General features: G+C 56.1%; 1 protein-coding gene across 1 annotated transcript in view; it reads right to left on the bottom strand.

Annotated features, from left to right (window-relative positions):
• Positions 1-1,485: 1,485 nt before the first annotated feature.
• The window catches only part of KCNC1 (potassium voltage-gated channel subfamily C member 1), a 44,861-nt gene continuing 22,050 nt past the window's right edge, over positions 1,486-24,296 (bottom strand). Inside the window, exons 2-4 of the mRNA XM_066365062.1 lie at positions 11,632-12,565; positions 4,388-4,576; positions 1,486-2,384 (exon numbers count right to left, since the gene is read on the bottom strand). Of these exons, the coding sequence (XP_066221159.1) occupies positions 2,320-2,384; positions 4,388-4,576; positions 11,632-12,565 (1,188 nt within the window). The 3' untranslated portion in view covers positions 1,486-2,319. The remainder of the gene's footprint in view (positions 2,385-4,387; positions 4,577-11,631; positions 12,566-24,296) is intronic.

The following is a 24,296-nucleotide window of genomic DNA, read 5'->3' on the forward strand; positions in this document are numbered from 1 at the left end:
TTTCTTTTCTGTAAAATACTCAGATGTTGACTACCACGACAGTTAGGAACTTTTCCATCAGAACGTTCCTGAATTCTCTAATGGCTAGAAAAAGAATTGGAACCCCAATCCCTCACTCTACCCCCATCCAAAACTGAATGAATCATTCATGCAAATCAAGATCCCTAGGAGAGGGCTTGGCCCCTTCCATGATACCTCCAGGCTGAGGGAGGGGTATGCGATAAGGTTCTCCAGACCGGGCCCAGCAAGAGTGCAGTTGGCTAGGCACCCAGAACTGTCAGTTAGACTCCTGCCTCTGGCTCCATCAGACTCAAGAATGGCCCTAGGAGGGAGGTGACCATGGTGTGCCTGGGAAGGGAGGGGCGGAGCTCTGACAGGGCCAGATCCAGGGAGTCATGAATATGACCATGACTCAATAGAGAAGTTGCCGTGTTGGTGAACCCCTAGAGCAGTGGTAGTCAACCTGGCCCCTCCCGCCCACTAGTGGGTGTTCCAGCTTTCATGGTGGGCGGTAGTGGAGCAACCAAAGTATAAATAAAAAGATAGATTTAACTATAGTAAGTTGTTTTAGAAAGATTTATTCTGTCAAACTTAGCAAAAATCCGACATAAAGTACTTGGTAAGTAATTATTATTATATGCTTACCTTGCTGTAACTCTGCTTTATACATTTTATAAAGTAAAGTTACTTCTCTACTTTATAAATCACCATTACTGTGGAACCAGTGGGCGGTTAGAAAATTTTACTACTAACAGAGATACAGAAGTGGGCGGTAGGTATAAAAAGGTCGACTACCTCTGCCCTAGAGGGTGTGCTTGTCTTAGGCAGGCCCTTGCATGCCCGGTCCTCCCTGAGAGCTGCCTCCCTCCAGCTGACGGGATCTACTGGGTGCTGGCTGGAGAACAGCTTCTTCCTTAGGGCCTGACCAGAGGCCCAGAACCAAACTGCAACAGTGACTGAGGCAATAAAAAAGCAGATCCGTGTTTCATCTCAAAAGTCAGTTTTTTTATTATTGAGGGCCGGGGCCCAGGGCGGGGAGGGTGTTGAGCTAAAGCAGCATTGCTCTCTTTCCAGGAAATGTTGCGAGCTGCAGGGAACGCTCGAGATGTTGCATTTTTTTTTTTCAACTCAAGCATGTGTTTTTCAAATATATCATCCTTCCCCACCCGCTACCCCCTGCCACTAATTTTAGAATCAGACCAAAGCCAAGCTACTGTCCTCTGTTTCTTTTGGAAAAATACTATATTTATTCGAGATGCAGACGTGTGTCTCTGCAAACCTCCGATTGCTTCAGGAAAACAAATCTGCTTTAGACTATACAGAAACCATGGTACAAAATTTATTTCATGCTAGAATCGCTTTGCATAACATTGGGCATGCAGTTTTTACTCTGAAGTACTAAATTGCATACAATGCCAGGTTGTGCCTTTAGTAAAGGTGGGGGAGGGCCACCCCTCCCGTGGTCCTGATCTTTTGGTGCTCTAAAGAAACACATGGAAAATCCATACGGAGTCGATTATTGGCTATGAACAATTTGTCGTGAAAGTTGGTCACGCTGGCTCTACACACCAAAAAAAAGATGATAGACTCAACCTAGACTAGCCGCTGTCAGGGGTCTTGGGGCGACGTCCGCTGGGTCACAAGCATGCCAAACAGAGAGGGAAGAAGGCGGCAGTGGGAGTTTCCGCAATTCTGTTTGGAGCAAAGTTCTTGGTTTCCATGTGAGGGATGAATTATGAAGGTGAGGTCAATATGACCGATGACTGACCAACTGCCCTTTCGGGAACCTTTCCTCTCGATCTCGTGTACAAAAACGGGAAGCAGTCCGTTCCTGTCCCCGCCCCATCCCCATGCCGGCTCCTCCCCCGGAAATGTACAGGCTTTAACCGAATGCCTTCCAGTCTGGCTCCCACGTGTGTAAAAGTAAAGAGCTTTGAAAGAAAGTAGAGGACTTCTGCTTTTTCCTTTTCGTTGTTGTGGTTGTTTGGGGTCATCATACAGTTGCAGGGGGGGGGGGTGGGTTTGGTTTGCTGGGTTTTCTGTTTAACTTCATGCAAGTCATGCTAAGGAACCCCTCCACCCCCCTCCCCAAATAAAAGAAAATATTTTAAAAAATGAAAAGAAGGAAAAGAAATCCTCTACGGTCGGTTACCATTTGGCCGTAGAAAAAGCTACGTCCGTCCTAGTACAATGCCTGGGCCCCTCGGACTCGTCCGGCAAACCTGCATGGCGTGAATTTACTCTGTCCGAGGGTGAGGAGGGGCTGCAGGTCCACCCAGATGCTTAATAGCCACCAGTGTCCTGGGCCAAGCCGCCTGGTCAAGTCACTCTCACAGCCTCTGTCGGCATATACTTAGCAATGACAGGGCTTTCTTTGCAAAGATCTGTATGTAAAGAATACAATTAACACTTGAGCGTCTCTCCTCGGCTTCCCCATCCCGCTTGGTACTTAGTTTTTAAGGAAGGAGGAGGAGAGACAGAACAGCCGCATGCAGAGGCAGGCAGGTTCTGCCCCAGCTGGCTTCTTTCCCATGCAGTGAGCCGGCCCAGCACGCCTCTCTCTCCCACCTGGGGGAACCGGGGGAGTCCCTAACTCCTCTCCTACTCTGCACATGGCTTATGGCCTGGAATTCTCCTGAGAAAAGCAAGTCCTCGGGGGCTGTCATGACTCTGCAAGAGCGAGGCCGGGTGGAGGTGGGTGGGGGCACGTCACCCTGGTGCCCCCCAAAGACTCTGGCACCCCTGCCTCTGTGGGGCTGGGGAGTGGGTACCACCTGTGGACAGGGGCTGCCACAGGGCAGCTACAGGGAGAGGGTTTCCTCTGTCCCATGCTCCCTGGGCTTCTGGAAGCACAGTAAAGAGACTCTCCTTTCCTTTCTGTTCTTCTAGGCCAACACCCAAGATGAAAGAGGCAGGCACCCTCCAAGACCTTACCAGACAGAGCACAGCCACAGGGAACGGTCTGCCTGCTTCCCCCTTACTCCCCTGGACTGCCCCTGTGCCTGGCATTCCAGAGCCTCTGGGGGGAAAAGCCCGTTGCATTAGGCCTATCCACGGAGGGTGCCCAGGAGGAGGCCTGCACGCCCACCCCCGCCCTCACCGAGGCCGGCAGCCCTCTGCCATGCAGCACCATGCAGGGAGTGCTATGCCGTGCTGGGGTCCCAGGGACCTCCAGGTAGGGCAAGGAAGCAGGGACCAGCCCGGGTCGGGGGGCACACCGAGCACCAGTGCCCAAAGGACATCTCCCGTCCCAGCGCAAGCTGCTTCTCCGCTTCTAGGTCTGCCCTTCATTTGGAACTCTGCCTTCTCTTGTGTGTTATTGAACCACTTCAAATACTGGAGCAGTTGTGAATGGCCACAGGGTACACCAGCTGTTGCTCTAAAAAGCCAACTATTGCTATAGCCCAACCTGCTCACTCCGGTCAGCATGCATCCCCTGTGAGCATGTGACATGCACGAGCTGCCCGGCCAGTCTGCTGTGCTGAGGATAGCTGGCTTCACCTTCTGAGCCCTGGGCCAATACCCGGAGCCTGGAGCTAGGGTGCTCTGGGCTGCTGCCTCAAGCCTCAACCCTGCTCATGCTCAGTCAAGCTCTAGTGGAAGCCTCTTCCCCAATGGTGTCTGGCTAAGGTCTGGTAGAAGGAGTCCTCGAGCAGAGGCCACCACAGGGCTCAGCTTTCACCAACCACAAGGGGGCACTGACCACACCTGGAACCTGGCTAACGGGCACTGGGGGTGGAAGGGGCTGCAGAGTCCTGCTTAACCTTCTCTTGGCAAACTCTCTGTCACTAGCGATATTCTGAGTGGCACACACCTTACTTCTGCAGGGACACTGGCCTCATCCCCACAGCCCAAAGCACCTCTCTCTTCACGGCTCTTCCCTTTCCCAGGGTCTATGGATTCTCTTCAAAGGACGCCTCTTCCAGAACACGGACCTTGAGTGGCTAAGCCCACAGGGCCCTGGCATGCCTGGCCCGCCCCATTGCCCTCCTCAACAACTGGATGGAAAGATCACTTTGCCTGCTGGGTCTGACCTGGCTTCTGCCAGAGCAGCCGGGAGAAGTCGAGGCTCATCCTGCACCCCTGGGGATGGCTCTGTGGTTAGGGTCACAGTTAAGTCAGCCAGCTTGTCCCTGGGCCCTTAGGTACTAACTCTTACTACCAACCCACAGCTGCCTGGACCTCAGGTTCTCTCTGCCCGCCTGACATTCCACTGAGGAGAGGGGGACTCAGATCTCGAGGGGCCGACCCAGGGGGTTCCTTCTGCTCCCTGCCCCCCATCGGTATGCCTGCCTGCCCCTCAGCGCCCCTCGCCCGCCGCCCCGCCCACCCCTCTGCAGGAGCGTGAGGCGCCCGGCCAACGCAGTGCCCCGCCTCCTCTACATACCCTTTCTCACTCCTCCACCAGGCGCGCACGCGTACTCCCCGGTTGATAAGAGGAAGCAGGGTCCGTATCTCTCGCGGGTGCCCGAGCGCGTAAAGGGCAGGCCCTCATCGGGAGTGAGGGCCTGGTCTATGTGGGGGCAGTCTTCGTTCGCCAGCGCGGCCTTCGCCACCTCCCCATTCAGTTTGGAATCTTCAAACATATAAGCAGAAGCTATTGAGACACTGAAAACTGTTTAGTGGGGGGGACAGGCCGGAGGTGGGGCATTGGCAAAGGGCAGCCCGTCCCTGAGGATGGAAAAGAGAGGGGCCGTGGAGGGAGACACGAGGCTGGGGGTCCGGATCGTTCAGGCAGCCAGCGTGCTGCCCACAGCGCTCGGAGGAGGGGCTCCTGGGTTTGCTCAAAGTTTGCAAAAAGATGAGCTGGCGGGCCCAGCAAGCGCGGTGCTGCGGGCTGGCCCAGCACCCAGGGCTGGGCCGATGAGACAGGATGGTGTGGATGTGGACACAGAGCTCAGGGGAAAGACAGACAAACACGCAGGAACACTCCAGTCCAGAGACAGCCTTTTCTGACCCCCATCCTGCTGACCAGAGCCCGCCGCCTCCCATCCTATCCAGCGCAGGCTTCCCTAGCCCCATGCAGACCCCATCCGCCAATCTGCCCCTCTCCCCATTCCAAGTGGGGGGATCCAGTCCCACCTGATCCCTCACTTCACGCTGTCCACCACACACACCCGACCTGGTCACACAGCCTGCCCGCCCCCCCCCATACCTGGCTAGTCTGGTCACTCTGTATGCCCTGCCCCCTCCCCATGCAGACCTGGCCCAGTCACACAGTCTCCTCTGTCCCCCATGCAGACCCTCTATGATCCGTGGGCCCAGTCTCCATACAGACTAGGCATGGCCACATAGTCTCCTCTGTCCCCCATGCAGACCCTCTATGATCCGTGGGCCCAGTCTCCATACAGACTAGGCATGGCCACAGAGCCTCCTCTGTCCCCCATGCAGACCCTCTATGATCCGTGGGCCCAGTCTCCATACAGACTAGGCATGGCCACAGAGCTCCTCTGTCCCCCATGCAGACCCAATCTGACCACGCAGTTTACTCCATCCTCCACACAAACTTATGCTGGTCATTCAGTCCACTCTGACCCGCACACAGATCAAGCCAGTGACTCCCACCCCGCTCTGCACCAAGCAGGCCTGTCAGCTTGCACAGGCACAGCAGGGATGTTTGCATGAGGCAGCCGGCCATGACTCGGGAGGGGCCATTCGTGTCTCCTCTCAGCAGCATCCCCAGAAAAGCAGAGCGAATGGATGTAACGACAACAGCGGCTGATGGAGTCAGGTGGGGAAGACAAGTCTTGGCCTCTGTGGAAGCCTGAGAAGGAACCTGGGAGGAGGTCTGGGAGCACCTGGCGGGGGTGGGGGGGCAACGTGGGGCCAGAGCAGGTTGCTCACCCCTCCCAAGTCCAGGAGCAGTGCCATAGAGGCCCCTGGAGCTGGCAGAGGGCGCGCTGTCTGGCCTCTGCCTCTACCCAGCGCTCTTGGGGACTGAGCCTGCCCCACATTCGCTGCTCTCAGCAGAACCATCCTGCCCATGGTGGAGCCAACTCAGTCCCCACCGTGGGCACCTTGGCCTTCTCAGAGACTTCAGCTAGGGTGAGAGTGCCCAGGGAAGGACACCAACACAGTGGGGCCGCAGGAGGGGAGGCTCTCCCAGAGACTAAAGGGGAAAAAGGCTGGAGACAGTCTCCTCCCGATCTGACCCTCCTCCGTGACCTTGTTCACAGAGGTGATCCTTCTCCGCGGGCACAGGCTCAGCGTGCCCGCAGGCGGGATCCCAGCCAGTGTGCACATCATGTCACTACAAAGAGGCAGTCAGTCAAAAGAGAAATGGACCAATCAGGTTTATTCATAAAGCAAATCCAAAAAAAATCCCATCATAATTTTGGAACTTAAAAAAAAAAATCTGTCATACAAGATGGCAAAGCATTTCACGTACAGTGCGTTTCTTGACAAATCCCAGGGGCTTCACTCCCCAATTTACTCTGAGCCAGAAAGGCCAGTTACCAAGGTAACTCTGACACCACAAAACTGGGGCTGGGGCCTCTCAGGGTCTGGGAGCTGCCTAGCACTTGGGGCGTGTCTGTGGGCACACACCTGTGCGCACAGACAAGCCCAGGCCGCCTCCCACTCTGGCTGGCCCCTGGCTTCCCTCCCAGTGGTCTCTGGGCTGAGGAAGGAGGGTGGCTAGAGAGAGGGGAGGGAAGTGTCAGGGAGGAGGATGTGGGTGAGGGTGTGGAAGGAGTCAGAGCCCACAGCACCCTGCATAAATTTTCAAGGGGAATACATAAGTCCTACTGGGCAGCGTCTCCATCTGGGAGGGGCGCCAGGGCCTGCTGTCTCTCTGTTGGCCATCGTCTGTCAGTGGAGATATCTACAGCCTAGCGTTCTTGCCCAGGGTGGGTCACAGACGGATGGTGGGGCCTGGGACCCCTCCTCTGGCTCTGAGTGCTGAGTCCTCGGCCAATGGATCTGTCCCTAGTGCCATGCCCCTGGAGCACCCGCCTCCCACAGCCTCTAAAGGGTCCAGAGTTGGGCTGGTTGTCACTGCAGGGGAAGGGAGCGGGGGGCGGGGACCATTGGGGATCTCTGGGTGGATGTGAGCTGTGCACCCTTCCTTCCCTGAGGGGACCCCCAGGACACAGCTGGGCCTCCTGCTTCTCTTATCCGTGGCTCTGAGGAGGGGCTAATCGGGAGAGGTTTGGTTGTGCTCTGTGAAGGAGCCAGCCTCCCTGGGCTGCTGGTTACTCTGCAGTTTGGGGTGCTGTCAGAAACTGGGAGCATGCTCCCTCTCCAACTGCAGAGGGAGGCGTGGCCGAAGGAGAGAGAAATGAAGGAGGGGCCCACTCTCTAAACCTGGGGAACCCCCTATGAGAAAGGCCACGGGGTTAGCTCACCCAAGACTGTCTACCCTTCTGCCCTCCCCCTCCTGTGGAGGCGATGGCCCCCAGGAGCCTGGGCCCCACTGCTCCCCAGGAGGCGGGCGCCCTGCCTCCCCGGCCCAGGGCCTCTCGGCCCCACTCGACCTGCGGGCTGGCGATGATGAAATGGCAGCATGGGCAGCGGCTCACGGAGATGGTTTCCAGGCTTTGAAATGGGCTGAGAGAGATGAGCATCGGCGAGGGGGTCATTTTTTTTAAACTTTGGAGCAAGGAGAACCCGCTGTCAGGGCCCTCGGCCTGCGCGGCCGGCCTTTCCGCCCTGGTCTCCAGGCACCACCAATGTACTTACTGTTCAGACCAGCAGCGGGCGCCGGGGGCGCACACGGGGCTGGGGCGGGGTGGGGGTGCTGGGCATTGCCTTGGGTTTAGCTCCCAGGGGTCTGCCCAGCCGGGGGCTCAAGGAAAAAGTCCCAGGCTAACGGGACAGTCTGTGAGAGACACGAGCAGAGTACAGTCACGAGAACCAGCACAAGTCATGCAACAAAACGAGGAGAGAAAGAGAGAGAAACATGATTAGTGGAGAGAGAGAAAAAGAGAGAATATGAACAACACAGAAAAGAACAGCAGGCTTGGCCCTCAGAGCCGTATGGTTGCTCTGATACTTCCTCCCCCCTCAGCCTGCCTGGGGGCCACACAGACCCCCCACAACCCCCGCTGCCCACCCTGGCCCTGTGTCTGGGCAGGAATTTGGTCGGCTCGTGTGGAGGGGCCCCGCCCACACCCCGCCTGGTCACCTCTGCCCCAGGTCGTCACTCTCCCCGCCCCCCCCCCCCGGGGCTAGCACCCTCGGGCCCTCTCTGCAGCCAAGCAGGGAAAGGCGGGGCCAGGAGGAGGGGCACCTTGGACTGGCTGCTCAGGGAAGAACCTCTCACCCCACCCCAGCTGACCCAGGGGGCCCAGGCAGGGCCTTCTCTGGGGCCTCACTGCTGCTCTGCATGTCTGAGGGCAGGAAAAGGGGTCTGGCCACCATCCTTCCCACCCCTTGCCCCATGCCAGCCCCCTGCTCATCCATGTGGGACCCCATAGCCCTGGACGTGGCACCACAGAGGACTGACCCACATCACAGGAGCAGAAATGGACAAGACACACATGAATGGACATGGCAGAACAAAGGGAGCACTCCAAGCTCTCCAGACCAAGTGGACAGAGTAGGGAGGGAACCCCTTTCTGGGAGAGGCAGCTCCAGTGATGCAGGGTACCCTCCTCACATCGACCTAGAGGTCCTACAACACCCCCTATGATAAACCCCCCGAACACTGAGGCCATGCCAGCCACAGTACAGAGGAAAAGACCAGATCATTCCTCACAGACACACGGACCGAGGCTTCGGGAGAGACCAGAGTAGAGGGGAGAGAAGGGTGGTGCAGGCCCCCACGGAGGACTGGCTGTGTCCCACTCTGGTGGCGAGGGGCCTTCGAAGCCTACCATGCTGGGGTGTCATGTACTGGGCCCAACCAGGTTCTAAAGAGGAACCGGAGAGCCCCGGGTTCCACTGAGGCTGCTGCCTGCCCTCGGGGGTGGAGAGAGGCTGGATCTCACCTCCTTCCATTCCTGCAAGGCTAGGTCTCCACCCACATTCCTCTTTCCTCCCTCTGGCCTTCCCCAACTCACTCACAAGTGCATCCCCGGCCCCAGGCCCATCTAGGTACAAAGCTATAAGCAGAAGAGGAGGCAAATGGGAAGGGACTTGGGGAGGCAGAGATGTGGGGGGATACACCCTAAGGACCACACCACTCTTAGTGACAGTTAAGGAGGGCCTCACACACCAGTTTTTGGAAGAAGGTGTGTTCTGGTGAGGGACGAAGCTCAAAGGGGACCTCGGAGCCAAGGTGGACAGGTCTGGACATTAAAGCAGCACCAGCAGGGCAGTGAGTTCTTGAGAGGGGAGTGGAGGCTGACGGTGGAGACGGGAGGGGGAAAGGCAGGACAAGGAACCTGGTATCTGGGCTTCAGAGGAGAGCTGAGCCGGGCCCAGAATACCTTCTCAGCCATCAGAGACTTTGTGCCAGAGCTCTGGGTTCTTGAGACCTGGGTCCAGGGTCAGGGGGCTCCCACAAGCAGGGCTGCCGTGGCCGTGGGACCCAGGGGATCCAGTAGGAGCGCATGGGCTCTATAGGTCTGCTGCAGCATGGGAAGAGGGCTTATGTCTCTGGGACTAGCTGGTGTGCATGTCAGAACACATGCATCTGCACTCTGCGTGTGTGCACGCATGTGTGTGCACGCTCTTAGCACATGGAAAACACTGGCATTGTCTAGGGTGCAGGCAATCTGTGTTTGACCAGAGTGAACTGGGGATCCTAGACAGGCTGGCCTGGGGCACCCATGCTTGGGGCACTAAACCTGAAAGACACAATGATGGGGAGGATGTAAGGGCAGGGCCAAGCACCATGGTGATGCCACTCAGGCTCAGCTCGTCCTGCGGGGCTTTGAGCAGAGCTGGGGTTAGGCCAACCCAGACCTCCCCTGAGCCCCAGGAACTGTCCTTGCTGTGATGGTGGCTCCTGAGGTCAAACAGCTAGCCAACCCAGAGCAGAGAGGTGGGGCAGGAGCTACCACCAGCCGAGGCCTGACCTCAGCAGCAGCCATGCCTTGGCCAGGGGAGCCCAGCCCCACCTCAAGCTCCCTATTCCAGTTTCTGAGACCCTTGCCCCCCTCTGGCCCAGCCCAGGACATTAATCAAGTTCCTCTCAGGTGTTTATAGGAATCCCAGGATGGGGGAGGGCATGGGGCCAGGAGAAGGGGCTGGAGAACCCCCACAGGCAGAGAAGTGGGCCTTGGGGGTACTGTTCTGGACAGCATGGCTGTGGGATGAAGCCAGATCTGGAGCGGGGTGGGGGTGGGCAGAGAGCGCATCAGCAGGGAGACACAATCCATCCTACGCTGGGGGAGGCCACCCCGTCTGGGGAAACTCGCTCGCCTAGGGCTGAGCAAGCCTGCAGCCCCTGCCAGACTTGGACCCTAGATGTCCACAGACTAAACGCTACCACTCACTCAGCCTCCCTCACCCCATGCTCCTTCCTAGTGCAGTGCTGCATTCTTCTCTGGGTCATCCATTCTCTTGAAATTCCTGTGTCCACAGAATAAGTCGATGGTATTCCATGGGTAGAGGTAGACTATGGGCTTTATATCTTCGGACCAGAGCCCCGTGATCAACTTTATGTGCTATGTGCAGATTCTCATAAAACTGAGATAGTCCCATAACGAACCACTAGCCATGGAATATTAGAATATATCCCACGGTGACTAGTATTGTTTCATGTCCCCCTCCCCCGCCCCTCCCCCCACCGAATTCATGGGGAAGTGGTTGTACACTGGTTGGGGTGTCGTGTATTGCTGCTGCAGTCCCTACCGCCGGAAGTGGAGAGAACCCTCGGTGGGAGGTGGTTGCTGGTCTGGAGCGCTTCCGTCTAAGCTGCCCGGGGTGGTGGCCCCCTCTAATCCTTCGCTCACCAGCCACTTCCATCAGAAGGTCATTGGAAAATCCCACTCAACCATCAACCCAAACAGACAACGTGAAAGCTAGAGTCACTCCAACAGGTTCTAAAGATAAACGCTAAACTCTAGAGTGGTGGTAGAAGATGAGTTGGTTCGGCATGCTATGGGGAGTAAGCTTGTTATGGAGGGCTAGAGGCAGCTCCGAGGACACGCCTGGAGCTAGGCAGCCGGGATCAGAGCACAAATTCTACTCAGCTATGGAGACAGGCTCTGTTGGGGGTGAGAATCCTTGCCACTGCCTTTGCAGGGACCCTCCTGCCAGATCCCATGCACCCTTTGTGCCGCCTGCACAGCCGAAGGGGCCGCGTCAAGACCGAATCATGAAGCTGTCTGCCGTTTCCAAATCACACCCGCCCCTGCCCTGCCCGGACACCGGGTCAGTGGCCTGAGTCAGAGACTCACGCTGGACTCCTGCCCACCAAGCGGCAGCTTCCCGGGCTCCTGCTAAGAGAGAGTCCTCAGCAACCTCGAGGGCCGTGTCGTCTCTTCAGAACCTCATGAGACCAGCACGTCAACCTCCTGCCCCAGGGCCGCCAGTGAGGTTCCTCTAGCTGGCTCTCGCCTCGCGAACGTGGCTGCCGCCCAGCATCTCCCTGGGCCCCCGGGCTTGACACCTCGAGATTGAGTGCGGGGTGTCCCGGGTCGCCCACGGAACTAAGGAAGCAGTCTGACTGAATCTGGAATCATCGCTACAGGGGGGCAGAGGTGAAAGGTCAGATCGACATGCCTCTAAGAGGTTTCCTACCTGCTCTGTTAATTTCTAAAATCTCTTCCTGGGCCAGCGGGCATGTGTCACTCTGAGTACTGTGGTGTGGAGAGTTTACGACAGATTTACAATAATTGGGAGATCCCAGCTGTGGTGGCCGTGGAATATGCTTCTTTTTTTTCTTTGGTAGTTTCTGCTTAGCCATAGCTAAGGAGTAATACATCCCGAAATTGTTCACGATGACGGGCACAGGCATGGCGATGGTCAGCACGCCGGCCAGCGCACACAGTGCTCCCACCAACATCCCGGACCACGTCTGCGGGTACATGTCTCCGTAGCCCAGCGTCGTCATGGTGACCACAGCCCACCAGAAGCCAATGGGTATGTTCTTAAAGTGGGTGTGCTCGCTGGCGCTGGGGTCATTGGGCTGGGCCCCTATCCTCTCCGCATAGTAGATCATGGTGGCGAAGATCAGGACGCCCAGGGCCAGGAAGATGATCAGCAGTAAGAACTCGTTGGTGCTGGCGCGGAGAGTGTGGCCCAGGACCCGCAGGCCCACGAAATGGCGGGTCAGCTTGAAGATGCGCAGGATGCGCACGAAGCGGACGACGCGCAGGAAGCCCAGCACGTCCTTGGCGGCCTTGGAGGACAGGCCGCTGAGACCCACCTCCAGGTAGAAGGGGAGGATGGCCACGAAGTCAATGATGTTGAGAGAGTTCTTGATGAATTCGACCTTGTTGGGGCAGAAGATGACCCGCATGAGGAACTCGAAGGTGAACCAGACCACGCAGACGCCCTCGATGTAGGTGAGGAAGGCCTCCGTCTCCGCCTCCCGGTAGTAGCGCACCTGCGTGCCGTTCCGGATGTTCTCGATCTCTGTCTTGTTCACGATGGGGTTGAAGCGCTCGTGGGTCTCCAGGCAGAAGGTGGTGATGGAGACCAGGATGAAGAAGAGGGAGGCGAAGGCCACATACTGTGGGGAGAAACACAGAGTGTCAGAGGGGAGGCCCTCCCACCCCGAGCGGAGAAGCCTCGGGGGCCTCTGGGTTGGGTCCAGTCTGAAGCCAGGCCAGGGGAAGACACCTGCACAGTGACCCTCCCGACATGGGCCACGCTGACAGGCCACCTTCCCCTCCTCAGAGCACAGGGTCAGGGAGCTCAGGAGTTAAGGGGCTGTGGCAGAGATTGCTTGGTGTTCACACACACATGTTTCTGCTCCTCCTGGATGGGCAGCTAGACTTCATTCCCCAGCCTCCCTTGGGCTAGGTGAGGTCACGGGCTGGGTTCAGGCCCGTGGACCGTGTACGGAAGGGGTGTGCGTTATGTCAGCTCTGGCTCCTAAAACCTCCCTGCTCAGTCTTCATGCTCTTTCTTCTCCGCACTGCCAGGCAAATGCTGAAGCCCTGGAGGTCAGCAGGGCTACCGGAAGGAAGGAGCCTGGGTCCCTGCAAAGAAAGACCACTAAATACTCTCATTGAACTATTGCTTGGGTGGGAAATACACTTCTATTGTGTTAAGCCACTGTGGTTTGGCGGGTCCTGATTAAAGCATTTAGCCAACCTGACTACAAATAAAAGTAACCTAGCTTGCCAAGTCAACTGAAGTTGGCAAAGCGCCCAATGAGAGGGCAGCTCCGGTGGAATCGGGTCGCTTCTCCCAACTTCCTTCCTTCCTTCCTGCTCTGGGTGTGGGTAGGAGGGAGGACGAAGCTGTTGGGGTGCTGGCGCTTTCCAATCCTATGTGGGAACCTGCTTCTCTCAGACCCCATAGGGGAATGGCCAGAATGACCACCTGCTCTGGCCCTCAGCCCCCTAGTAAAAGGTACAGGAGACCCTCTGCTTTGGTTTGGTGACCCCCTGTGACCTCGGACTTCCCGCGCCCCCAGCAGACATGGGAACCCAAGGAAAGCGAGTCAAGCAGCTGTCTGAGCTTCAGACCCTCCCGCTCAGACTGAATTCCAGACAAGGTCTCTTCTTACAGCCTCTTGTCAGGTGCCCCCGGAACTCGGACACACCACGGCCTCCTTTGGCATTGCAGGTGGATGGAGCCCTGGCCCGTCAGCTCTCCTCCAGGGGCCACGCGTGTCATTCCGGCCTGCACGTTCCAGCTGCTGCCCTTCCCTCTGGACCTTCCTTCTCTCAACTTGGCCAAGACAGACCGTGGCTGGAACAGGGCCATCTTCCTGGAGGCAGCTCTGGGCTCCAGTCTGGAATAGTGGCCCCGTTGGTCTACAGACCTGCCCTCAGATAACTGTAGGAGTGCCATGTCTCACCCTGTACCTTCAGCAAAGGGCAGCCATGCTGCTTCTAGCTATTTCTTTAGTTTGCACTGGTGCCCGCTGACTTGGTTGGGGGTGGTGGGTAGCACTGGACTCCCAGAGCAGCCCCCTTTGGGACCTGGCACCCATCTTGGAAGGGATCTAGAAACCAAGAACTATGTGGACCTTCTAAGCCACATTCTGGGCTGGGGGAAGGACAAAGTCAGCAATTTCAGAATGTCAACCTAAGAACGGCCTTTAGGGATTTTCTGGTCCAAGACACTACACGCTGCAGATGGGGGAGCCTGAGGCCCGGAAACAGGAAGAGATCTGCCCAAGGCAAGCACTGTGGTGCACTGATAGTCCTGTAGGCTTTAGAGCACTGAGCAATTTTATAAACTTTATCCTAGACTACTATCAGTACTGATCCCTCTGCATCCTTCCTTCCAGCCACCTAGCCCTCCTTTCTTTCATCCATTCATCATCCATCTATCATCCACCTTTCCTTCCTTCTCCCCTCCCTTCCATCCCGTCATCCTTCCTTCCTCTATCCTCTCTCTCCTTCCCTTTCATTCATGCATCCTTTCATCCTTTTCTCTCCCTCCCTCCCTTCCTTCCTTCCATCCATCCATCCATCCATCCATCCATCCATCTCTTCTTCCTGTCCTTCCTCATCAAGCACCAGGTGATGCCTAGCAGAGGGGAATAAGGCCTCAGCCCTCAGGGAGCTCCCTGCCCAGCTGAGGGAACGGGACACACAGAGGTGAGTACAATGTAGTGGACTAAGAAAGTGAGCCCCCAGAGCTCTGTGAAGTGGGTGAGCTTTGGACAAGGGGGGGGGGGCAGGGTAGGAACTTAAACCAGGTCTTCCAACTCCAGAAACAGCTCTACAAGGGTCCAGATAGTGCCCACCTGGGTCGCCACAGAGGTAGACCAGGAAAGCAAACTGAAAGAGACTGCCACTGCTGACCCGAGCGCATCTAGCACTTTCCATCACCGGAGTCACCAAAGCTCTTAAAGCCAAAACATCCCTGTCCACTGGGTATTTGGCCCCAGATTCTATCTGGAAGGCCCAATCTTGGAGTTTGGCATTCAGAACCCACACTCCCCATGGATAGGTCATGTCCCCAGCCATTCCCCACCCCTAGCCTTGGGGACAGAGGGATGTCAAGAGGCAGGGCCCACTGCACTTCTGGGCTCCAGATCCTGAGCAATGGCAGAAGGTAGGAGGCACCTGTCCTTGCTGCCCCATCAACCGTGGTGTCACCCTCCTAATGTGTCCCACATCTGCCCTCCTCTGTCCCCTCTGCTTACATGTGACTCTCTCTCAACACGGCTACCACCATCAAAGCTGACAGATTTTAAGCTTCAGTCATGGCCACCAGCCTAGTCTTCAAACCAGAGGGAGCAATCAGCTGGAATCGCAGCTCTGCAGGTCCCTGGACGGACCATGAAGCCCACAGAGAGAAACCCTAACTTCTCAGCCTGGGGCATGAGACTCTCTGTGCCCTGGCCTCGCTGTCTCGCTTCATGTAACACTGCCATTTCTGACCCCACCTCTGTGCCTCCACCTCTCTGCATCTTCATTCTTCATACCTGTTGTTCCTTCCATCAGAGTGTTTCTGCCAGTCTTTCTCTGGGAAAACCCAACATGCTCCCGCACCCCACTAAGTAGCCCTTCTCCTGGACCCCTTCTCCAGGTTCCTCTTGGCAGCCGAGGCTCTTACGAGGCAGCAAATGAAGGACCCCCCCCCCCCCCCAAGGAGCCTTTAAGTTCACCCCCTGGGAGACAGCAAGCTTATCTGCAGCTCTGGCTCATTAGCGCTCGGGGAGGCTCGTGGGAACAGCCCAGACTTGGCACTGAGGTCCCAGAGCGTTCTCACTCGCAGTGTCCCCACAGGCCCCTGGAGCCTTCATCCCACTTGTTCCTCTCACAGGACAGGTCTTAATGGGCAAAATGAGGTCAGGTCTTATGAAAATTAGGATAGAAAATAACCCTTGGTTCTCAGCCATCGATGGAGATCTTGTTTAGATTCTTTCCTCTCGGCCCCAGAGCCAGAAGGGTGGGGGCGGAGTGGGGCAGGGTGGATAGCAGCGGCCAGGCCTCGAGCCAGGCACTAGGACTTCTTCCCCGGGGAAGCCGGAGAGGTGGAAGCCAGACCTCCTGCCCTGCCTAGGCTCCCTGGTGCCTTCCTCTGGTCTCTGCTGTCAGCAGCCTGGTCCTCTGTCACCGGGAGAGCCCCAGCAACATTCGGTCCAAGTGGCCATTAGGAGGGCTGTGGAGGTAGGAGCCCCCAGCTTGCTCAGGCCGCCCCATTCTCCTAAGCCTAGAGACTAGCAGGTGGGCAAGAGTGCACAACCAAGCAAGAGTGCCCGTCCAGCTGAGTCCCCGGCTCCCTCTGTCCCGCCCCCGGAAGCTGAGCACCGGAAGGAGAAAGGAGGAAGCTACCCGAGCTAAGGACCTAGTCTGTCCCTTTAATCCTCGTACCACCTAGTCAGAGAGGTGGCTGTACCCCTTGAGCTGAAAAGGAAACCCAGGTGCAGAGAGGTTCAAGGACTAAACCAAGGGCTGAAAGCTAGTGATGAAGCAGACCTGTGCCCAAATCTATCTAGCTTCAGAGCCTAAGCTCTTTCACCACTGGAGTGGCCCCCGCTCCTGGGGCTGGAAACACAGCCTTGTGTGCTGGGGAGCTGAGCCTGATCATATCTGAATGATTCACCTCAGAGCTTGGCACTCACAACCCAGACTACCAGAGGCTATGCCCAGCCCCAGTGGGGGAAAGAGCTGGGATGTCTGGATCCACTGGCTGGAGCCCAGCCATGCCTGCATAGTTCTTGGGCCTCTTTGCCCAGGACTTGGTAGTGCCTGGAGCTGCAGCAGCCCCAGGAGCAGGGGTGTGGCCACACCTTGCTCAGGGAATCAATGGCCACAACAGCTTTGGATGCATCTCCACCTGGCCCACTTCCTTGACTTGAGCAATGACCTCAGCTTACTCAGGAAACTCAGCCAGAGGGAGGGGGCAGTGTACGGGGACGGGAGCGTCTGGGGTTAGCTGAGCCCGGCAGGGAGAGCACCTCTGCCTGGCTGTCACTCCCTGTACGGGTTCAGGCAAGGGCAGGGGCTGCACCCTGTGTGAGCTGTCTGCCTCCCAATCACCAGTCACCCGGAGGACACAGAACAGTCACTCAGAGACCACAACTACCCAGAGCACACACCTCACCCATTACTTAAGCACATACACTGTGCACATGGCCACACCGACAGCACAGTGTCCCACTACTGTACTCAGAGACCACAGGGGCCCACGGAGCATACTGAAACATACTCCGCACACTGGCCCTCCACACCCAGGTGCTGCACCGCGGCACACACCCTGCAGCCCCCACACAGCACTCACGCATGTGTGCGCAGAGCACACGGATGATGCAGAAGTGGTCACCACACGGCGCACCCACTGCGAGCACCACAGACCCCAGGCATTGGTGCGCAGCTGGCCCCTGCTCTGCCCGCTTCACCCCCGCGGGGTACGACTGACTCAGTGTCTGTCTCTCCAGCTCACCTTGCCGCCTCTGCCTCCTCAGTTTTCCTCCGTGCCCTCAGCCTGCCTCCCCGCTCAGATGGTGCCAGCTCCCGGACTCCCCGTCCCTAGGGCCTGCCCATCATCAACAGGTCTCCTGACTTCCTGCCACCCACCAGACCCTGTCTCTCCTTTCCCCAACCCACCCCTGCAGCATCTGTGCCCCCACAGCCAGGATCCGGGCCAGCTGTGAGGCTGGTCCCTGTGGGGCGGCTAGCTGGTGGCTGGGCACAGAGGGAGCTTGCCTGGCAGCCCCGGGGTAACTACCACCCAGCCTGGTCACATCAGTGACCACCCTGTGAAATTTCAAGACAATAGACAAGATCTCCTGATAATGCAACATAAACCCAAGCTGGTAGTTTCTGGCCTTTTTTTTTTTTTCAGAACCAAATCACAAACCATGAGAGACCCACCAATTGTGTTCTAGAAAGTGGTAGCCATGGCAACAGAGCAAGGCATCCCATTTCTATAGTAACCAGGGCGATGAGGCTGTTGGCTGTAAAGTCAGACAAACATACTAACGATCTGTTGACTTAAGAAAATGTTTTATAAATCACCAAGTTATTTTTATTATAACCCCACCCATGAAACCATAAATCAGAAAGGCAATTTACTATCTATTAAAATGACCAGTATGTGCTATGACTTTCATTTATAAATTATTTATACCACAGTCATCTTTAGAAAATTGTACCTGCTTTTCTGAACTATTCAGGGGTTCACCGTGGGGATCTGTGTTCTTGCACTTTGGTGTTCCAGGAACAAGGCGACAGTTGTGATGTGGCTCAGGGACCAACATTCCGGTCTGGCCGCACACTCGCTGTGTGACTTTGGCAAGTTCCGTCCCCTCTCTGGGCCTCGGTGTCAACACTGGTGAAGTGAGGGCTGGCCTTGGGCCTTTCTGAGGAGTTTGAGACTTGGCAAGGTTTCAGGCAGTGGAGCTAATCAGGGGAGCCTTGGCCGGTGTCCAGGCTCCGGGCCCCCGGAGGCTTCAGGTCAGTTTTTCTGTCTAATTAAATCTGCCCAGTGGGGGTGTATAGTGTTTGAGTCAATCCATGTGGAGTCAGTGATGCAGAGCAGGCAGGATGGCCAATTGGCCTAAATAAATTGTCAGTTGAGTTGAGTTTGGAAACTGAATTAGACTCGTCCGCACTTCCTTGGGCTGGCTGTGCCCTCAGCGTGCAAGGCTGGCTATAGGCTGCAAGGAAGGGAGGAGGGGGAAAGGAGCCCTTCGGGGTCCAGTCCTTCTTCTGGTCCATCAGTAAACGCCTCTACCATCAACTCCCAGAAGCCGGGCTGGGTCCTGAGCACTCCATCCGCATGTCCAGGTTCTGGCCCCCTTGCTTCTCTCACACCCTCCCTCCTTGGCACCCAGCGCAGGGAGCAGCGGGTGGCGGGAGCTCCCCATGGTGCTCCAGGGAGGGTGGGAGTGTGTGCGGGGAACGTGGCGTGCGGGCACCGGTCTGGGGAAGTCTGTGCTGGGGAGAGTGCGGGTGGGAAGGGGCAGGCAGTGTGTCAATGTGGGGTAGATGTGCACATGGTGAAGCTATGTCACCTGCTTATGTGACCTGACCCCAGACGTGCACTTGGCTTGTGTAAATGGTCACAGATTGCAATGTGTATATTTCATGCAGGTGGCAGAAATGTGTGTGTGTGTGTGTGTTTATAAGGACATGAATGGGTGTGATGTGTGTGTAAGGACATGTACGGTGTGATGTGGGTATAAGGACATGTATGATGTGTGTAAGGACATGTATGGTGTGTTGTGTGTGCGCACATGTATGCACCATCTCCTAGTGGAATCAGGGTCTGGTTTGGTACTCTAGACATGTGTTCTCTGAGTTGAGACCCAGCCCAGGGCCTTGACCCCTTTCTATGCGAGAGATGACCACTCACACGGTAGCCGAGGGTTGCGCCTCCTTCCCTGGGACTGTGCTTGACTGACAGAAAGAGGACAAACAGGGTGGGAATGGGGAAAAGGTCGCTGAGCCAGCCCAGGGGAAAGCCATAGGCAGGCAGCGCTGTGCGCAGATCAGAATCCCCTCGTCCCACGCACGAACACTCCCAGTCCTCGGACCAGTGCAGGCAGTAGGGAGCCAAGGCAGAGAAGGCAGTGCCCCGGGCTCAGGCAGCCCAGACGCCCCCAGAGGTAAGAACCCACTTCACTGAGTTCATGAATTCCTTCTCATGACCCTGGACCTAGGCTGCGTCCAGAAAGGGCTGCTCCAACAGCTGGCCACTTCTGAGGTGGCAGTGGTTCCTACATTGCTTTCATTCCAAGATGCACATTTTGGAAATGAAAATATTTCATAAAATGAACACATTCTTAAAATAGTATTTCTCCTGTTTTCCCAACATGCTGTTAAACTCACAGCATGCCTTAAATTGGTGGCACCTTGGACTTGAGAACACCTGGCCACTGGAAACTCAGAACACTGAGAGAGAGAGAAGGCCCTCAGAGGTTTTTGATCCAAAAGCCGCCCCTTGCGGTAGAAGAGGGAAAAAGGAGGGGTGCGTCCACCCAAGGTCGCTGGGCTCCCAAGGTCGCTGGGCTTCCAAGGTCGCTGGGCTCTCAAGGTCGCTGGGCTCTCAAGGTCGCTGGGCTCCCAAGGTCGCTGGGCTCTCAAGGTCGCTGGGCTCCCAAGTGGAGCAGAGATGAGAAGCGGGTTCTCCTGAAACATCAGTATGGGGCTCTAGCATGGGGCTTTCGTCTTTGCTTAAAATGCCCCCCGCCCCCAGGCCTCTTCGCTCTCTAGGCCCCACCTGCCTTCTAGATCCCAGATTGAATCCCTCGTGTCCGAGGCGGCAGCAGCTGGAGCAGGAATGGCAGGACCTTGAGGTCAGATCAACCTGGGTCTGGGGCCTGGCTTGACTGGTGACCTCGGACGAGTCACTGCCCCTTTCTGAGCCTTCATTCCTCAATAGGGAGGCGGTGGGATAAGATTCCGTGCCCCCTGGGTAGTTGTGATGACCAAATGTAACAATACATACAAAGTAAGTATTCCAACACATTGTTTCAGTCCCCGCATGAACCTCCCACTCTGACGCTCAGTGGGCTCTCCCACCTGGGTCTTTTCCCACCAGAATGGAGCGCTTAGGATCCGAGGGGCGCAGACGGAGGAGCGGGAACCACAGAGCTGGGAGGCACCTGGGGCTGGGGGGCATACGTGCCCCCATCACAGAACAGCACGACTGTCCTTCAGACGGCACCTCCCGTCCCTGCGCAGTCCATGTGGTCCGAGTGCGCCTGAGTCCAGTGCGCTCCTGCACAGGCCTGGCTGAGCGCGGGGACCGTACTGCCCAATGGGGCCAGCCCTGGTCCTGGAGGACAAGGGGAGGGCTGTCTCCCGGGGAGGGCGGAAGGGAAAGCGGGGAGTGACAAGCCCTCCCCGGAGGAGTGCGGTGGAACCTGAGGAGGCGGGGGGCAGAGGCCTTTGTGATGGAGAGGACGGTAGTAGAGATACAAATGCAGATTCCTGGGGCTCACCCAAAGACTGGAGCTCAGCGGTGGTGGGTGGGACCAGAAAGTTACCTTTAATTCACATTCTCAGTGGCTCTGATGCTGCCAGCCCACCCTGGTATTTGGGGTGCAGGGGGCCAGATGAGACCCAGGGCCCGGCGGCTCTGATGCACAACGAACCTCATCAGACTGAGACAACATTAGGGGCTGGGGAGCAGGCAGCATAGTGGAGGGGGAAGAGTCCTGGACTTGCCCTCGGAGACTCGAGTTCAAATCCCAGGTCTGCCACTGGCTTATGACTGCTGGCAAGTAACATCTCAGAGACTCGGTCCCTTTCTTCTTAAAATGGGGACAACAGTAATAACAAACTCCAAGAAGGAAGATATTACTGAGGGGCCTGGAGGACCAGGTGGAGTGTCTGGGGCTTCTCCAGACCCAGGGCAGAGTTCTGGGGCAAGGAGAAACCCCAACACTGCCAGCTCCCTGGAACACTGGTTCTCCAGGAGTTGGGCCAAAGCTTCCCTCTACAAAAACCCAAACACAGCGTTTTTGTTTCCCCCCCCAAATTATGGCGTTGGGAGCACAAGGACCAGTAGCAACAGCTAAAGGGAGAAATGTGTTTAATTTCAGGTTTTTTTCCTCTAATTTATTCTGCTCCTGCTACCACTTGCTAACAACAGACGAGGAGCAAAGTGACAGCCTTGTGAGAGCGGAGGACATGGCCCTCAGAGCCTGTTTCCTGGTGCCACAGCCCAAGGCCAGGCCGTGTCTAAGACCCAGCACTGCGGCCCCCAGCCATGAGGGCCGCACTCTGCAGGGTAATGGTGACTTCACATTTCTGCGTCCACAGGGTTTCCCCTGTGAGCCCCTGCCGTGGGGCTGGGAGGAAACCAGGCTGGGTGGGAAAGGACACCCAAGGTCACACAGAGAGTGAGTGTGGTGCGAGCCAGAGCTCCCGGCTTTGCAGCCTAACTCCGGTAACAAGATGGAGGATTAACACCAGCAGCTTCCCGGGCTTGAGCAGGCCCGGCATCCCGTGCTGTCTACGTGCCGTCTCACTTAAACCTCACGCCAGGCCAGTGAGGGAAGTGCTATTGTTATCACTGCTTTTCAGACTGGGAATCTGAGGTTTAGAGAGGTGAAGAATCTTGCCCAGGGTCTCAGGGGTTCTCAGAAACCCTGCACTCCAGGCCTCCCATGGGGCCCTCTAAGCAGCAGGGCAGAACAAGCAGAGCACCGCTGTGCCTGGCTGTGCCCTGTGAACTGGACCTGGCAGCTCCAGCTTGGTTTCAACGTTAGCCACAGGGAGGAAGTGGGCCCAGGGTGCCGGAGAACGGAGCTGTGCTGTCCCAGAGGGTCCTGACAGTCCCCCAGGCCAGGGAGGCCGGTGTCAGGGCTCCAGAGGTCTTGTCAAGAGCCAATACTCACTCCCTCCTTGGAGTCCACCCTCTCCCGTTTTAAACTCCACACAGGAAATTGCTCTTCTCATTCAGGCCTTGGACTTCTGTGTGGCTCCTGGTGCACTTCTCTGATGAGTGATGGGCCCCTTCATATTTCCTCTTTTGCTTTGGCTGCCAGGGAGCTCAGCTAAATTTGGTGCTCATCTCTGGACTAATCTTATAGCTGGGCTTGGGTATTGCTATTTCTTCTCTATTTCTGCCTCAAACCTTTCTGTGCCACAGATTGGAATAACAAACACATGACTGAGATCCCCAGGTCATCAAGTGAACAGGAAGGCATCCCATACAGGATGTACAGGCCTCCCCCGGGCAGCTCAATAATGGCCTCTGTGGTAACCCTGAGACAGATGTCTCTGTTGGTGACCGCCAGCGAGGGGGACCGCCTAAAGGCCTCTCACTCTGTCCTTGGACAGCTCTGGAGACATGTTTTTATTTTCTGTTTAAGTCAACCTCCCTGCCCCCTTCTCCTGGTGACCCCAGTTCTGCCCTCTGGAGTCAACAGAACACACACCTGCTTCTCTTCTTCCCTGTGACAGGTGGGCCCCAGGACCCATCCCTGAGCCATCCCTCCTGCAGGCTAGGCCTCGTCTGGCTTCCATCACACTCCCTGTCCTGATTCAGAGCCTGCTTTTCTTCCTTTCTTTTTTTTCCAATTTATTTGTTTGTTTGTTTAAGAGAGAGAGAGAGAAATTGACTTGTTGTTCCACTTATTTGGGCATTCGTTGTATGATTCTTGTATGTGCCCTGACCATGAATTGAACCTGCAACCTTGGTGTTTCTAACCAACTGAGCTACACGGCCAGGGCAGAGCCTACTTTTGAGCACTCATTATGCATGGCTAGATGGACTGGGGGCTTTATTGAGCTTCACTGTCCTCTGCTATCAAAAAATAGTGGCCACCGTTAAAAATATGATCTCATTTATCTTTGAAAACCTTTCTAAGGTGTCATTACCTCCATTTTGCAGACAAGAAAATTGAGGTTTAGCCTGACCTGTGGTGGCGCAGTGAATAAGGTGTCGACCTAGAGTGCTGAGGTTGCTGGTTCAAGACCCTGGGCTTGCCTGGTCAAGGCACATATGGGAGTTGATGCTTCCTGCTCCTCCCCCCTTCTCTCTCTCTTTCTGCTCTCTTCTCTCTAAACTGAATAAAATATTTTTTTAAAAAAAAAGAAAATTGAGGTTCAGAGTGATTAAGAAGTGCAAAAACAGAACATCCACATAGCTCAGAAGTGATAGGCAGAACTTCAAACCAGGTTGCTCTGACTCCCAAATCACTATGCTCCAGGGCTTCCGTTTGAAAATCTCTTTCACATCTATCCATCCATCCATCCATCCATCCAGGCAGCCCTGGAGGAAGACTTCCCCTTATGATGACACTGGGTACAGCTGCCTGCAGTTTATAGCACATCTTCACATTTTGAATCCTATATGAATAACACACACACACATACACACAAACTTGGCCATCAGCAGGACTGTCTAATTGTCTCCATTTGGCAGATGAGGAAAATGAGACTCCAAGCTTCATGGTGTCACCACTAGGAATCCACTGGGGAATTTCCCCCAGTGCCCTCTTGTGTTTAGCATTGCATCAGGGGTTGACTCCCAACAGGGCATGCATGTGGATACATATATGTGTGTGTAGGTTGGGGGGAAAGGGAATAAAAAGATGACCCCAAGAGAGGCAGCTCAAGGTGGGCAGTGGGCACAGCTCAGGTAGGATCCTAGTTGACTGCCCACCTGCTCTCTACCCAACAAACATGTATGCCTTCTCCTAGGCCTGTGCAGGGCACTGAATACAGAGAGAGCAAAACAGCCCCCTGGCAGAGGGGGCTGATACTCATCAAACTATTAAAGCAAATATGTACCTGCATGAGGTCGTGGGGCTTCGAGGATGCACAAGGCATCTGACGGGTCTTTAACACCAAGTCTTGGGGTTCGAGTAGCCC

Source organism: Saccopteryx leptura, chromosome 1 (assembly GCF_036850995.1).
Source record: "Saccopteryx leptura isolate mSacLep1 chromosome 1, mSacLep1_pri_phased_curated, whole genome shotgun sequence".
In the NCBI taxonomy this organism is placed as follows: domain Eukaryota; kingdom Metazoa; phylum Chordata; class Mammalia; order Chiroptera; family Emballonuridae; genus Saccopteryx; species Saccopteryx leptura.